At 46.9% G+C, this 15536-nt stretch overlaps 1 protein-coding gene and 1 long non-coding RNA gene across 3 annotated transcripts in view; one reads left to right on the plus strand and one right to left on the minus strand.

The window, feature by feature from the left end:
• Nucleotides 1-2256: 2256 nt before the first annotated feature.
• TSKU (tsukushi, small leucine rich proteoglycan) overlaps nt 2257-15536 on the minus strand; it is a 34166-nt gene continuing 20886 nt past the window's right edge. For both annotated transcript variants that reach the window (XM_081197441.1, XM_081197442.1), the window contains exon 2: nt 2257-3448. In XM_081197441.1, coding sequence (XP_081053567.1) covers nt 2378-3439 — 1062 coding nt within the window. In that variant the 5' untranslated portion in view covers nt 3440-3448 and the 3' untranslated portion in view covers nt 2257-2377. The remainder of the gene's footprint in view (nt 3449-15536) is intronic.
• Nucleotides 10806-12393, plus strand: LOC308588858. The gene is made up of 2 exons (XR_014008938.1): nt 10806-11951; nt 12003-12393. It is a non-coding gene; the product is annotated as an uncharacterized lncRNA (long non-coding RNA).

Below are 15536 nucleotides of genomic sequence, written 5' to 3' on the forward strand. Positions count from 1 at the left end.
TGACACCTCCTATGGGACTGAGTTCCAAATTTCAACCATGTTCTGTGTGAAGATGTTGAGTGGTCCAACTTTTCTCCCTGAAACATATTCTTTTTAGACCCAGCCAGCATAGCCAATGGTCACGGATGATGGAAACTTTACCGCAACATCTGGAGAACTACTGATTCCCCATCTCAGTCCAGCATCTTGCCCTGAAATACGTCCCTTTATCAATCACAGAAATCTGGATTATTCTAGTTTGACTCCTTGTTGGCCACGTTCAGCAGCTGCAGTCATCAGATACCATGAAAAGGAGCTGTGCTGGCGTGTCATGTCGAGATCAAAGAGGATTTTATGGCAGACGAAGCACAAGGCAAGCATCTCATGTGTTAAAAAAAAAAAGGCTTTCCCCAGAATTCTTGAGCCGCTTTGTGATGCCAGATAAGCAAGTTGTGGTTCACAGGACTCTTTGCCTTTCCACATCAGCTGATCAGTGTTTTTGCTTCTTCCTCCCCAACAGCATCAAAGAGTTCCTGCGAGTCACAGGAGTGGAAAACAGCCCATTCAATCCTATAGGCCTGGGAGAGGTTTGACAAGGTTATCCAGATAAGTGGAACTTTGGATTCTCAGGAAAAAGGAAGTACAGAAAAATAAAAACAAACAAGCCATTAGCTACTTTATAAGTCATTGTAAAAACTCGTATAAACACGACCCAGGAGCTTATTCCACCCATAGCTCTGTCTCAGGGGATGTTCTGCAGGCGATAGGAAATAATCCGAGCTCAACACTTAACTTTTCAATTAACACCCTGTACGATCATTAATGATTGTTGCTTTAGCAGCACTTCCAACCAGGTACGGTATGTTATAGTATTCTGTTCTCTCTCTCCCTCAAACAACCCTTCCACTCCCCATTATTCACATTATTCAGTAATCTTACAAACCTATGCTTTTGAATTATGGTGCTGGAGGAGGCTCTTGAGAGTCCCATGGACTGCAAGAAGATCAAACCAATCCATTCTGAAGGAAATCAGTCCTGAGTGCTCATTGGAAGGGCAGATCCTGAAGCTGAGGCTCCAAGACTTTGGCCACCTCATGAGAAGAGAAGAATCCCTGGAAAAGACCCTGATGTTGGGAAAGATGGAGGGCACAAGGAGAAGGGGACGACAGAGGACAAGATGGTTGGACAGTGTTCTCGAAGCTACCAGCATGAGTTTGACCAAACTGTGGGAGGCAGTGGAAGACAGGAGTGCCTGGTGTGCTCTGGTCCAGGGGGTCACGAAGAGTCGGACACGACTAAACGACTAAACAACAACAACACAAACCTATTTGCCATGTCTCCCACCCTTTAAGTCTAAAAACTGAGAGTACGACTTATAAGTTTGACACACCAATCTGGGGTTCCACGTGGCAAGGGAAAAGATCCATCACAGTGGGAAAGTTCTATCAGCTTTTTGGCCACCGCTGATGTTCTCACGGAGGAATCCCTGAAGAGTAACTCTGGCATGGGCTGGGAATATCATTTGAAACCCCTGGTTCTGTGGTTCCCCAGACTAACCTGGTGCCTTCCAGATCTTTTGGACTATAACTCCCATCAGCCTCAGCTAGCATGACTGTTTTAGAGTTCCGTCGGCATGACCACACCATGCTTGTGGCATCAAAAGCTAAACCGACGTTAGGTCCAGTTGTGGCCGACTCTGGGGTTGCGGCGCTCATCTCGCTTTACTGGCCGAGGGAGCCGGCGTACAGCTTCCGGGTCATGTGGTCAGCATGACAAAGCCGCTTCTGGCGAACCAGAGCAGTGCACGGAAACACCATTTACCTTCCCGCCAGAGTGGTACCTATTTATCTACTTGCACTTTGACGTGCTTTCGAACTGCTAGGTTGGCAGGAGCAGGGACCGAGCAACGGGAGCTCACCCCGTCATGGGGATTCGAACTGCCAACCTTCTGATCGGCAATTCCTAGGCTCTGTGGTTTAACCCACAGCGCCACCCGCGTCCCTAAGGCAGGATAGAGCAGTGTTATTACTTCCCCTGACCTGGGCACTAGACGTCTGTGGATGCAGCCTAGAATACCATTAGCTTTTTTGGCTGCTGTGTCACTCTGTTGACTCATGTTCAGCATGTGGTCCTCTAAGACCTGTAGATCTAGGCAACCATTGGAGGACGTGTGTCTTTCCCATCGTTCCTAGTTAGGGATATTGCCAGGCTTAATAAGGGGAGATATTGGGAGCTGGAAGAATAAATCAAATTAACTCACGCACCACAACCTGTGTCTCCAATCAATCATTGTAATCAAGTATCGAATTATACAAAATATATAAATTAACAGTTTTTACAGAAGGCACATTTGAGGCTTATTGAAGTCCAGGCATCCACACAATCTCCTTGACCCTTGTCACAAAGCATAGGGCGCTGCTGCTACTGACCCATGGCTGTCGTGACAACTTAGAATCTCTTTCTTGGTCAGCCCGGTCTGTCTGTGGTACTGGCCTTCCCGGATCGTCTTAATGCACTTGACATCCTTCCCGAGGGTGATGCTTTTGATGGAAGGCAGAAATTTCAGCATTGTTTTGGATACGGAGTTCGCCACCCCTGTGCCAGACAGGTTGAGCTCCTGCAAAAAATTGAGGCTGTAGAAAACCTCCGCGTTCAAGGATTTGACGTTGGGGTTGTTGGACAAATCGAGCGCTTGGAGAGCTGGCAGGTCTTGGAAGGCGTAGGGCGAAATCTCCGCCAGGTCGGGAATCCCACTGAGAGACAGGTGGATCAAATCCTTCAGCCCCTGAAAAGCCCCTTTCTCAATGGCCGCCACTGGGTTCCCATCAAGGTTGAGGAACCGAAGAGGGATTCCTTGAAGGTCGGGAATCCTCTTCAACCTGTTTCCGGACAGGTTCAAGCTCTGGATGTTGGGAATGGCTTTGCCCTGGTGTCTCGAAACGAGGCTGATCAAGTTGTTGGAGAGGTCCACGTTGATGGGCTTCCCTTGACCTCTGGATGCAAAGATGTTGGTGGTGATGTCCAGGATGAAGTTGTTGCTGAGGTCGACATCCCCCAAAGGCGACCCCGAGAAGCATTCGTCCGGAAGGGCCACCAAAGTGTTGTGACTCAGATCCAAAGATTCCAGATAGCGGAGTCTGGAGAAAGTGGTGGGAAAGATCCTGGAGATCTTATTGTAGCTCAAGTCCAAGCTAACCAGCGTGGTATATCCGGGGCCGGTCAACATGGACTCGTTGATGGAGTCCAGGTTGTTTGACGATAAATCCAAGTAGGTCGTGTCCAGAGGAATGGGGACAGGCACGATATGGGGCCCAATCCCACTGCAGTCCACCTTGGTTAGGCTGAAGCTGTCGAAGAGACCGAAGCTCTCCACTTCACAGTGGCACCCTGGGAAGCAAGTCTTCGAAGCGCCAATGTTCGGGGAGAGCAGCAGCAGGTTGAACCAGATTAAGAAAGGCATTGCTGGAATCTGCAAAGAGGAAACACAAGCGGAACGTCAGGAGGAGTCACCAAATAGCGGCAGCGTGAAGAAGATACAATTAGCGGGATGGATAGTTCCGAGAAGAATATTCAAAAGCAGGGGTGGTCCTTACAAAATTACCCTGATTTGGAAGCTGAAAATGAAGTGATCTGGTTTCTAGATGGTGTTTGGTTTCCAGACTTTGTCCGGACTCCCACATATCCACTGCTTGCCATAATTTTCACCTGAGTGCCCAGGCAACCACCGCCTGCATTTTCTGGCAAAATCTGCTTTTTGTTCCAAACGTTTAAGTAGTTTTTTATTTATTTCATGAGATCTATACACCACTTAATTGTAAACAACAACCACCCTCAAAGATAGAATAAAAACGAGAAAAATTCACAACCCGACTTAAAACATACAAAAGTTAAAATACTAAAACCGACTAATATTACCTTCAACTTCCTATGCATCTGGGTAGGCTTGTCAAAGCAAAAAAAAATTCTGGTAGGCACCGAAAAGAGTACAGTGAAAGCACGTGATTTATCTCAATAGGCAGGTAGCTCCAAAGTTAACGAGTTCCTACAAACGCGGAACGGGAATTATGTGGTGCAATAGTAGTGCCAGTTCTGTTGATCGAACTTTTTTCAACTATTATCTTTTATACGTTTTTAGCTTTCTGCATTTTATCGGGGTTGGTTTTAATTTCCGTGAGCCACCTTGAGTCCCAGTTCTGGGGGAAAGGTGGAATATTAATTTGGCGTGCGCCCTTCTTGCCAAAGTCTAGCACGCTCCTATGCGCTGGTGTCACGCACTGAGAAAATACGTGCGCTCGCGCCGTGATACACTCCTTTATTTAAGCAAGCTTTGCAAATAGGGCTGGGTGCATCTTTGCCCTGGTTCTGCTATCGTTTGGTCGGGTGCCTCTCTCCTGAGTTCATCTCAAGCTGCCATCTGGATTCAACTTCCTTCAAGTTTCTGAAACAAATCTCAGAATTGGCATAAGTGCCATTTGCCATGGTTTTCCACCCCACAACCCTGAAATTAAGAGTCTCATGCTCTTACCACGGTGATTCAGCTGGGATAGCTCAGTCAGCAAAGCACGAGACTCACTCTTAATCTCAGGGTTGTGGGCCAAACATTCCTTCATTGTAGGTGTTATGTACTGAAGTTCTCACCCTGGGCCAGCAGGGGGATACTGTAGATAGTTATGCAAATAAGGGATTGAAAGTGACGTTCAGTGATTGGATAGTTTTAGAAAGTTGTTACAGTAACGTTGTACTGGAGCTCTATATAAGCAGGCTGGCTGAACCCTTCAGTTCAGTTCTGTTCTGGCCTCTGAATAAAGAAGAGCTGTTTGAAGAATCGCTGTGTCGTCTGATATGTTCACCCACAACTTAACAGTAGGGGGTTGGACTAGATGACCCTCGGAACCCTTTCCAAATCTACGGTTCTATGCCAAAGTTTTTGTTTCTCTGAAAGCGGTGACCATAATGGGCACATTTCCCCCGTGGGCTCCCTGATGAGAGCGGATGGATTTTTAAAGCCTATTGAACTTTGAAATATGCCATTTCTGCATGCTTGACAATAAAATCAGGCTCCTCTCCCTTTTTTCTTAAACAAATGGCACTCCCCGTTTCAAATAATTGAACCCAACGGGGTCAATACTTCCTAATAGCCACACGGCGCTCTCTTCTTTTCTCTGGGAGAGGTGAGGAAAGGCAGTTTATACCCCTGGCAAGCGCCATTAACAGCCATAAACTTTGGAACTGGCCTGATTCATCTCAAAAACCGAAGCAGTCGGAACCCAGTGTGAATTTACAGAGGTGGAAAAGTTTAGCGGAAGGAAAAAAGAGATCGAGGGAAGGCAGGGGGAGAGAAAGAGAGAGAAAGAGCTATTTGAAAATGATGGCAGACAATAGAGATAAATTCCACAGCCTCGGGAGGAAAGGAACGATCATTAGGGCCTTCTATTTTTAAACAGGAAAGAGAGAGAGACAGCAGCCTAGCAGTGAATAAAGCTGTAGGAAATAAATCAAACCTCGAGTGATGTTGTTTTAATAGCCTCGCTTTGCCAGCCCTTTAAAGCATCCCCCTTCTAAAAAACGTCCCCCCAAAACCGTACCTGCTGTTTGTCAAGTTTTAATAGACTCCTGGGTTGCTCTCCCCCTGCCAAAAGCACTGATTAATCTGTCCACCTGCATTTAAGTCAAGACTCCACAGCTAGTTGCACACAGATTTGCTGCCGCTCTTGTTTTTCCGACGCAGGTCATGTTAAAAAAAAGGGGGGGGGGACGGACGGACGCAGACGTTTAGCTGTTTTAAGCTGAAGCCTCAAGGAGAGTAGCAAGAAGCTGGTTCTTGCCAACTGCTTGCCAAATATCATGCTCAACCATAAAAGCTAATAAGTGATGAGGGTGGAGAATCAGAATTGTAGAGTCGGAAGGGACCAGAGGACATGTTTCCACCTAAACATTAGGAAGAACATTAGGAAGAATGTTTCCACCTAAACATTAGGAAGAACTTCCTGACAGTAAGAGCTGTTCGACAGTGGAATTTGCTGCCAAGGAGTGTAATGGAGTCTCCTTCTTTGGAGGTCTTTAAGCAGAGGCTTGACAACCATATGTCAGGAGTGCTCTGATGGGGTTTCCTGCTTGGCAGGGGGTTGGACTCGATGGCCCTTGTGGTCTCTTCCAACTCTATGATTCTATGACAATCTAGTCCATGGGTAGGCAAACTAAGGCCTGGGGAGCGGATCTGGCCCAATTGCCTTCTAAATCCGGTCCGTGGACGGTCCGGGTATCAGCGTGTTTTTACATGAGTAATAATAATAATAATAATAATAATAATAATAATAATAATAATAATAATAATTTTTATTTATACTCCGCCCTCCCCAGCCAAGGCCAGGCTCAGGGCGGCTAACAAACAATAATAAAAACAAGTTGAATGAATACAACTTAAAAACAAGATTAAAATATTGAAACATTAAAATATTAAAATGCAGCCTCATCACAGGAGGAGAAAGGAAAAAGAAAAGAGGGGGAGGGAATCAAATTGGCTCCGAGCCAAAGGCCAACTCTGTCTTACAGGCCCTGCGGAAAGAAATCAGATCCCGCAGGGCCCTGGTCTCATGAGACAGAGCATTCCACCAGGCTGGAGCCAGTGTTGAAAAGGCCCTGCCTCTGGTTGAGGCTAATCTGACTTCCTTAGGGCCCGGGACCTCTAGGGTGTTGCTATTTATGGACCTTGAGGCTCTCCGTGGGGCATACCGGGAGTATGTGTCCTTTTATTAAACTGCATCTCTGGGTTATTTGTGGGTCCTGCCTGGTGTTTTTACATGAGTAGAACGTGTGCTTTTATTTAAAATGCATCTCTGGGTTATTTGTGGGGCATAGGAATTTGTTCATTTCCCCCCCACCCCCCAAGAAAATAGTCCGGCCCCCCACAAGGACTGAGGGACAGTGGACCCGCCCCCTGCTGAAAAAGTTTGCTGACCCTTGATCTAGTCCAACCACCTGCAATGCGGGCTTTGCCCAACGCAGCGCTCGAACCTGCAACCCATAGGTCTCATGCTCTACCAACTGAGCTATCCCAGAGGAAGAAGGATTGACTGGTAAACCGCTCTGGAAATTGTAGCTCTGTGAGTGGATGTAGGGGTCTCTTAACAACTCTCCGCACCCTTTTAGCAAACTACAGTTCCCAGCATTCCTTGGGGGAAGCCGTGAGCGTTCAAAGCAGTGAGATGCCTGGGCAGTGGTTCTCAAACTCCACACACACACACACACACACACACACACACACACACACACCCCAGGCCACACTTTGTTCGCACTGCACTGAATTTCTTATTGATAAGAAATACACTGGAAATCAAAAAGAGGCAGCCCCTAGCAGGGATTGATTTATAACACAGATCACAGCTACTTTATAATATGATCACGGGGCATGGAGAAAGAATGAAACATAAGAACATTCCCAAAATATAATTATAAACGAGCCTCTTACATAGGTACTATTAATATGAATAATAATAATAATAATAATAATAATAATAATAATAATAATAATATATACCCCATCCATCTGGCTGGGCTTCCCCAGCCACTCTGGGCGACTTCCAACAAAATACAGTGGTACCTCTGGATGCGAACGGAGCCCAGTTCGCATCCTGAAGAGAACGCAACCCGCATCCGCGCAGGTCGTGATTCGCCGCTTCTGTGCATGACGTCATTTTGAGCGTCTGCGCATGCGTGAGCGGTGAAACCCAGAAGTAACGTGCTCCGTTACTTCTGGGTCACCGCGGAGCGCAAACCGAAAATGCTTATCCCGAAGCTACTTCAACCCGAGGTATGACTGTATTAAAATACAGTAATGCATGCCTGGCGCGCTCTGGTCCATGGGGTCACGAAGAGTCGGACACGACTAAACGACTAAAGAACAACAATGCATCAAACATTAAAAGCTTCCCTAAACAGGGCTGCCTTCAGATGTCTTCTAAAAGTCAGCTAGTTGTTTATTTCCTTTACATCTGATGGGAGGGCGTTCCACAGGGCGGGTGCCACCACCGAGAAGGCCCTCTGCCTGGTTCCCTGTAACCTCACTTCTCACAGGGAGGGAACCGCCAGAAGGCCCTCGGAGCTGGACCTCTGTGCCTGGGCTGAGCGATGGGGGTGGAGACGCTCCTTCAGGTATACTGGACTGAGGCCGTTTAGGGCTTGAAAGGTCAGCACCAACACTTTGAATTGTGCTTGGAAACATACTGGGAGCCAGTGTCGGTCTTTCAGGACTGGTGTTATATGGTCCCGGCAGCCACTCCCAGTCACCAGTCTAACTGCCACATTCTGGATTAGTTGTAGTTTCCGGGTCACCTTCAAAGGTAGCCCCACGTAGAGCGCATTGCAGTAGTCCAAGCGGGAGATAACTAGAGCAGTCTGGCGAGACAGTCTGTGGGCAGGGAGGGTCTCATCCTACGTACCAGATGGAGCTGGTAGACAGCTGCCCTGGACACAGAACTGACCTGTGCCTCCATGGACAGCTGTGAGCCCAAAATGAACTCCAGGCTCTGCACCCGGTCGTTCAGGGGCACAGTTGCCCCATTCAGGATTGGGGAGTCCCCCACACCTGCCTGACTACTGTTCCCCAGAAACAGTACTTCTGTCTTGTCAGGATCCAAGCTCCGATCAGTGAATCTCATCCTGACCTGCCTGCTGACACCCCTGAGCTCAGCATCTGAACCACAAATCAAGCAGTCCTGTGTTCAGAATAGATTTCCGACCCTTTCCAGGCAAACAGGCCCTAAATGAGCTCCTTCACTGTCTGAACATTATTCAGGGCGATTTACGGTTCTCCTGAGTTTGCCTGCTCTTCTTTTTTTTTGGGGGGGGGAGAGACAGGAGTGGTTTTATCCCTCCAAGAAAACAAATAGAAAGCTATGAAGACAAATAAGCCGACCAAAAGCAAACAGAGACTCCGCCGCCAAGAGAGGAAGAAAAGCTTCATGCTCAGCCCTTAATTAACCCCAGATGCCTGCTTTTTAGCCCCCAAAACGGGCAGCATCCCTGCTTCCTCTTGAACGAGTCCCTGCAGCTACAAAACTTCACTTATTTAGAGAGTTTCTACCCTGCGCTTCAAAAAGGCCCCCCATTGCGGCTCGAGTAGAATCAATTCAGACCAGACAGCCCCCACCTGCAGGCTTGCAATCTGAAACGCACGACACACAAGGGGAAAGGGTTAGGGAGGGAAGAGGAAAAACAAAGAAATCTCAGGCAAATTCTCCACACACAAAAACAAAACCCCATCCCCAAGACGAGTCCTGAAGGTTTATACTAACTTCTGAATCACTGAATAGAACATGTTGTAGGAGTCATGGTGCCTGTATGGAAAGGTAAGTCTTCACAATGTATTTTTTTTTGGGGGGGGGGAGTGTTCAGGGGAAATTTAAAGAATACATTTTTAAAAGAATTTAAAGAATAAACACATTTTTTCAAAAGGTTGCCAGAGCAGCTTGCAGTCAATCAACTAGAACAAGACATCTCTGTCTGCAAGCTTACAAATTAAAGTTCCCTTTCCACTAGGCCTTGGGCTGATAACTTCCAATACCCCTTTAGATCCCAGAATCATAGAATTATAGAGTTGGAACAGACCATAGGCGTCATCTCGTCCAATCCCCCACAATGCAGGATTTTTTGTGCCCAACCCATGATGTTTTTGTGGGAGAGGAGAATTATTATGTGTTTTCGTTCCTATCTTTATCGTGTATTTTGTGTGTTTTTAAAATATATATTGTATTTTTATATTGTGAACCGCCGTGAGAGCTACGGCTGAAGGGCAGCATACAATTAAATAATAATTAAAATAAACCTGGCATGCAAGGAAAAAGGGACAAGGAGGGTCGAGGAAGTGTCTGATGGAGCTGGGGTTTTGGCTAAGCAGCAGGAGCGAGCCCTGCTTCCCCAATCTCTCCCACTGAGGCAGTGTGGTGCAATGGTTGCTCCCAGGTGGTGGGAGAGAAGAGAGGACATCTGAGGCTCTTGCTGCTTCCCCTGTCCCCCTGCCTGGCATAAGGTAAAGGGACCCCTGACCATCAGGTCCAGTCGTGACCGACTCTGGGGTTGCGGCGCTCATCTCGCTTTATTGGCCGAGGGAGCCGGCGTACAGCTTCCGGGTCATGTGGCCAGCATGACTAAGCCGCTTCTGGCGAACCAGAGCAGCGCACGGAAATGCCGTTTACCTTCCCGCTGGAGTGGTACCTATTTATCTACTTGCACTTTGAGGTGCTTTCGAACTGCTAGGTTGGCAGGAGCAGGGACCGAGCAACGGGAGCTCACTCCGTCGCGGGGATTCAAACTGCCGACCTTCTGATCCGCAAGTCCTAGGCTCTGTGGCCACCAGTGTCCTTGTCCTGCATACACCCCCCTAAAAAAAATCCTGCCCACCTATATTTTTTAAGCCTGTCCTTGGAGCAAGGATAATACTCTGATGCACCTTGGCTTACGGCTTCCCTCTTGCCAAAGCCATAACTCAACATCTGCGGCCGAACGGAGGGGGATTTACTGCAAGAGGAGAGGAGGAAAGAGACCTGTCGCCCCCACCTGTCTTCCCAAACTCCCCCCGCCCCATCAAGTGCCAGGATATCTCTTCAGATAATACTACTACTAATAATTTATTATTTATACCCCAACCATCGGGCTTGGTTTCCCCAGCCACTCTGGACGGCTTTGAACAGAATACAGTGGTACCTCGGGTTAAGAACTTAATTCGTTCCGGAGGTCCGTTCTTAACCTGAAACTGTTCTTAACCTGAGGTACCACTTTAGCTAACGGGGCCTCCCGCTGCCGCCATCTGTGCAATTTCTGTTCTCATCCTGAAGCAAACTTCTTAACCCCAGGTACTATTTCTGGGTTAGCGGAGTCCGTAACCTGAAGTGTCTGTAACCTGAAGCGTCTGTAACCCGCAGTACCGCTGTATTAAAATACAATAATCTATTCAACATTAAAAGCTTCCCTAAAGAGGGCTGCCTTCAGATGTTTTCTAAAAGTCTGGTACAGTGGTACCTGGGGTTACAGACGCTTCAGGTTACAGACTCCGCTAACCCAGAAATAGTACCTCGGGTTAAGAACTTTGCTTCAGGATGAGAACAGAAATCCCATTCTGTTAGCCCCATTAGCTAAAGTGGTACCTCAGGTTAAGAGCAGTTTCAGGTTAAGAACGGACCTCTGGAACAAATTACGTTCTTAACCCGAGGTACCACTGTAGTTGTTTTTCTCTTTGACATCTGGTGGGAGGGCGTTCCACAGGGCGGGTGCCACCACCGAGAAGGCCCTTTGCCTGGTTCCTGTAACTTGGCTTCACGCAGCGAGGGAACAGCCAGAAGGCCCTTGGCGCTGGACCTCAGTGCCGCCGATTTATTTCCTTCACCTCCAGATTTATATAACTTTTTGGAGGGCGCCGTGTTGGCAACCGAGCCCTCTTGGTTCTGGCTCCAACGACCGAAAAATCATTTGTAAAGGGGCTTTTGTACATATCTTGCAAAAGCTAACACATGGTTTTCATCTTTCCCCCCCCCCCCACTGTGGAAGACACAAAAACATTCCCTCCTCCATCCGACAGTGACGCAGAACAGGACACAGGCATTGCCTGTGCTTGTGTCTAATTGGCCCTCCCACGCACCCAAAAAATCATTTCCCTACCTGAACCTTGCCCCATCGCACTGTTGTAAACAAAAATCTGCCCTTTTCCCTTATGGGGTATCCCAGAGCCCATATAGAGTCCTTACATAGGTTCCCTATTGGTAGGAGAAAATAACAGAGGCCAATCAGAGAATATTGAGAAGCAAAGCAGCTAGTAAGCCTGATCTTTATTGATCTGTTGCAACAGGGTGCTCCCCTCACCCGCAGGAGAGAGGAGGGACCCAGAAAAATGGCGCGCAAGGCCTTATAAAGACTTTTGAAATTGCCACCCTGTAGATCAAGACCACCCCCAGAAACATCATATTTACATCACAGAAGGGGTGTAACCTAAGACCACCCCTCAGATACATCATACCTACATTACAAAAAAGGCGGTCTAAAAGAGAAATTTGAATGTTGTTTTTCTCCTGTCCTTGTTTATCTCCTGTCTGGCAGGTTACTTGATTGGATTTCCTGGGGAGCCTGGCCATTCTTCTGTAGTGATAAATACTTAGTTCCTGGGCCAGTTCACAGGCTCACACCCCATTCATATCTTAAATGTGCCCTTAAGACAGGATTTGTGAAGGAAAAGACAATGGGGAGGTTTCCCACTTTGACCTTGCAGAGAAAACACTTGGTCAGTTTGGGAATCAAAATGGTTCCAGGTCGGTCTTCCTGTACTGATCTATGTACGTGCTTGGTTGGTATGCTTATGAACATTACCATATATCTAAGACCTCAAAATTCCTATCACAGCATGCAGTACCTTTTATTTAAACTCCCGCCCCCCCCCCAAAAAAAGCAGATTGAAAGTATTGGCTTTGAGTGCATCAAGAGGAACTCAGTGGCAGGAAAAGAGGGTGGGGGGAGAGATACACACACAAAACCCAGCTTCTCTCTAACACACTTGCAGGTCTAGAGAAAGCACTTAGGTCGCAGCAGGGTGGAAATGTCCTGAAGACAGCGGAAAGGGATTAAACCTGCAGGCCTGGCACCTCTTCATGACAGGTTTCGTCTTATAAACAGGAGGTAAAGAACAAAAAAAAAAGACCACCCACTGCTTGAGACTTCAGTTTGTTAGGAGCTGAAATTCAGGTCTGTTGGGAGCTGAAATTCAGGTTTGTTAGGAGCCGAAATATTTTTACAAGAACCTTAAAAGGGAGAGTAGGCTCTCAGGTTCAAACAATATTATTAGTACTATTATTAATTGCATTCGTATCCCACCTTTCCCACACAGTTCTCCCCATTTTATCCTCACAACAACCCTGTGAAGTAGGTTAGGCTAAGAGATAAAGTGATTGGTCCAGGGTCATATAGTGAACTTCATGGCTGAGTGGTGATTCGAACCCTGGTCTCCCAAGGTCCTAGTCCAACACTCTAACCACTACACCACACTGACTCTTGATATCCCACCAGGCGGGTGGGGCTTTTGGTTTGACTCAATTCTCCGTGGGACTTTTGCACGAATCGCCACAAAAATGGCAAAAATAGCGCAAAAACGTCATCTAGCAATCCCGCGGGCCTTTGTGAGTTCAGTCCCAGGAGCCCTTGCACAGGGGTAGAAATTAGCCGGGCACGTTTTGCTACTGGCACGGGTTCAAATTGTGACCACACGGAGATCTCCGGGGGCCAGGTGGATGATGGACCTCTCGATTTGCCTGGCCCCTCCAGTTTTCTGAAGCAGGTACATCTTATTCATTGCATTCCCCCCTGCCCCCGTCCTTTTCTGTTTTAATGTTTTGCACAACACTTAAGAGATTCTGTTAGGGATTGTAGGAAAAGACCTGCCAAGGAAAGCGAAAAATATCTTCATGTATGCGACAACGGCGGCAAGAGTCCTAATAGCACAAGGATGGAAGAACGAGGAAATCCCGACTAACGAACTATGGCAAGAGAAACTGATGGACTACGCAGAATTGGCAAAACTGACACACAAACTATGGGACAACTGGGACTTCAAAGATGAATGGGAACCCTTTACAAAGTACTTAAAGAAACAACAAAGTGAACTGGACTCCTTGGCAGGTTTTGAATAAACCACCACAAACTTTTTATTGACAACAGCTAGTCAGACAAATTAAGGATCTATACAACTTTGTAACATGCAGAGAATAACATTTGTTGATAAACCAGAGAGAGGAGCTTACTTTATGGGGAGGGGGGAAATGGGGGGGGGGAATTAAGGGTGATATATTTTTTGATAAAATGTTTTGTTGAAATTCCTAATAAAAATATTTTTAAAACAGAGATTCTTTTTTCTTTAAAATATAAAGTGGAATCAAAATAAAATGAATAAAAAATAAACCTCACCGATTTTAAAAAAGGTGCCTAGGAATTCTGTTGCGGCAACAAAAACCTAGGGTTTAAGGTGCCCTTTTTAACACTGCCCTTGCGGCTCCTGGAGAGTTGGGACTGTGAGCAAAAAGGTTTGGAGGGAGCGGCTGTCCTGTTTGTGAGCTTTTTCAATGGTGCCCCCAATATACGCAATTTTGCTTAAACTCCTTGGAATGTAATGCCCAGGTAAACTAATAAATTAATCAATAATAATAATAATAATAATAATAATAATAATAATAATAATAATAATAATAATTTATTTGTACCTCACCCATCTGGCTGGGCTTCCCCAGCTACTCTGGGTGGCTTCCAACAAAGATTAAAAATACTTTAAAATGTCACACATTAAAAACAGCCTTCAGATGTCTTCTAAATGTCAGGTAGTTGTTTATCTCTTTGACATCTGGTGGGAGGGCGTTCCACAGGGTGGGCGCCACCACCGAGAAGGCCCTTTGCCTGGTTCCCTGTACAGTGGTACCTCAGGTTAGGAACTTAATTCGTCCCGGAGGTCCATTCTTAACCTGAAACTGTTCTTAACCTGAAGCAGCACTTTAGCTAATGGGGCCTCCCACTGCTGCCGCGCCGCCAGAGCATGATTTCTGTTCTCATCCTGAAGCAAAGTTCTTAACCTGAAGCACTACTTCCATACATCCACTGTATTAGTATCGCACTATTCTGCCTTGGTCAGACCACACCCAGAATACAGTGGTACCCCGGGTTAAGAACTTAATTTGTTCCGGAGGTCCGTTCTTAACCTGAAACTGTTCTTAACCTGAGGTACCACTTTAGCTAATGAACGAAAAAAAATGAACGAATTCCTATGCCCCACAAATAACCCAGAGATGCATTTTAAATAAAAGCATACATTCTACTCATGTAAAAACACGCTGATTCCCAGACTGTCCGCGGGCTGGATTGAGAAGGCAATTGGGCCAAATCCAGCCCATGGGCCTTCGGTTGCCTACCCCTGCTATAAACAGTAGTTTGTACGACATACCTGCAAATGCCAACTTGCCCCACTCCTCTAAACTCCCATCTCCCAGATTGTGCCAACCAGGACCTTTTGCTGTCAAGTTCCAAGAAAATAAACTATAGAAGGGGAAGGAAAATCTTAGAAAGCCGCCAGTTTGAGGTAGCCTTGCCGCCAGACAGGAGGAGGATGAAGAGCTTGCGTTGAAAACCACAATGTCACAAGTCCTTAGCCAAAGTGCCTCATCTCCCCACAGCCCTTGGCAGACTTGTGAACGTTATGTTGCAACACACAAAGCAGTTGGAAGAGACGATGGGTCTGTCAGAAGTCCTCAGCAGGCACAGAAAAGGGGAAGGGCAGCTTCATCCGCAGCCAACTCGCTATTGCACAAGCCAACAGTACTCTGACCTCAACTGGGAGAGGGATCACAGCTAAGATGTGGGTTTGAGGGGTTTTATTTGCACCCAGAAAGGGCCGGGGAATCTCCAGTTAGAAGTGGAAGGAAGGAGCAGTTCCAGCGAAGGAGGATTGGCAGATGAAATGGACAGAATACAGTGGCACCTCGGGTTACAGACGCTTCAGGTTACTGACACTTCAGGTTACAGACTCCGCTAACCCA

The sequence above is a fragment of the Podarcis bocagei genome (assembly GCF_964188305.1).
Source record: "Podarcis bocagei genome assembly, chromosome: 6".
In the NCBI taxonomy this organism is placed as follows: domain Eukaryota; kingdom Metazoa; phylum Chordata; class Lepidosauria; order Squamata; family Lacertidae; genus Podarcis; species Podarcis bocagei.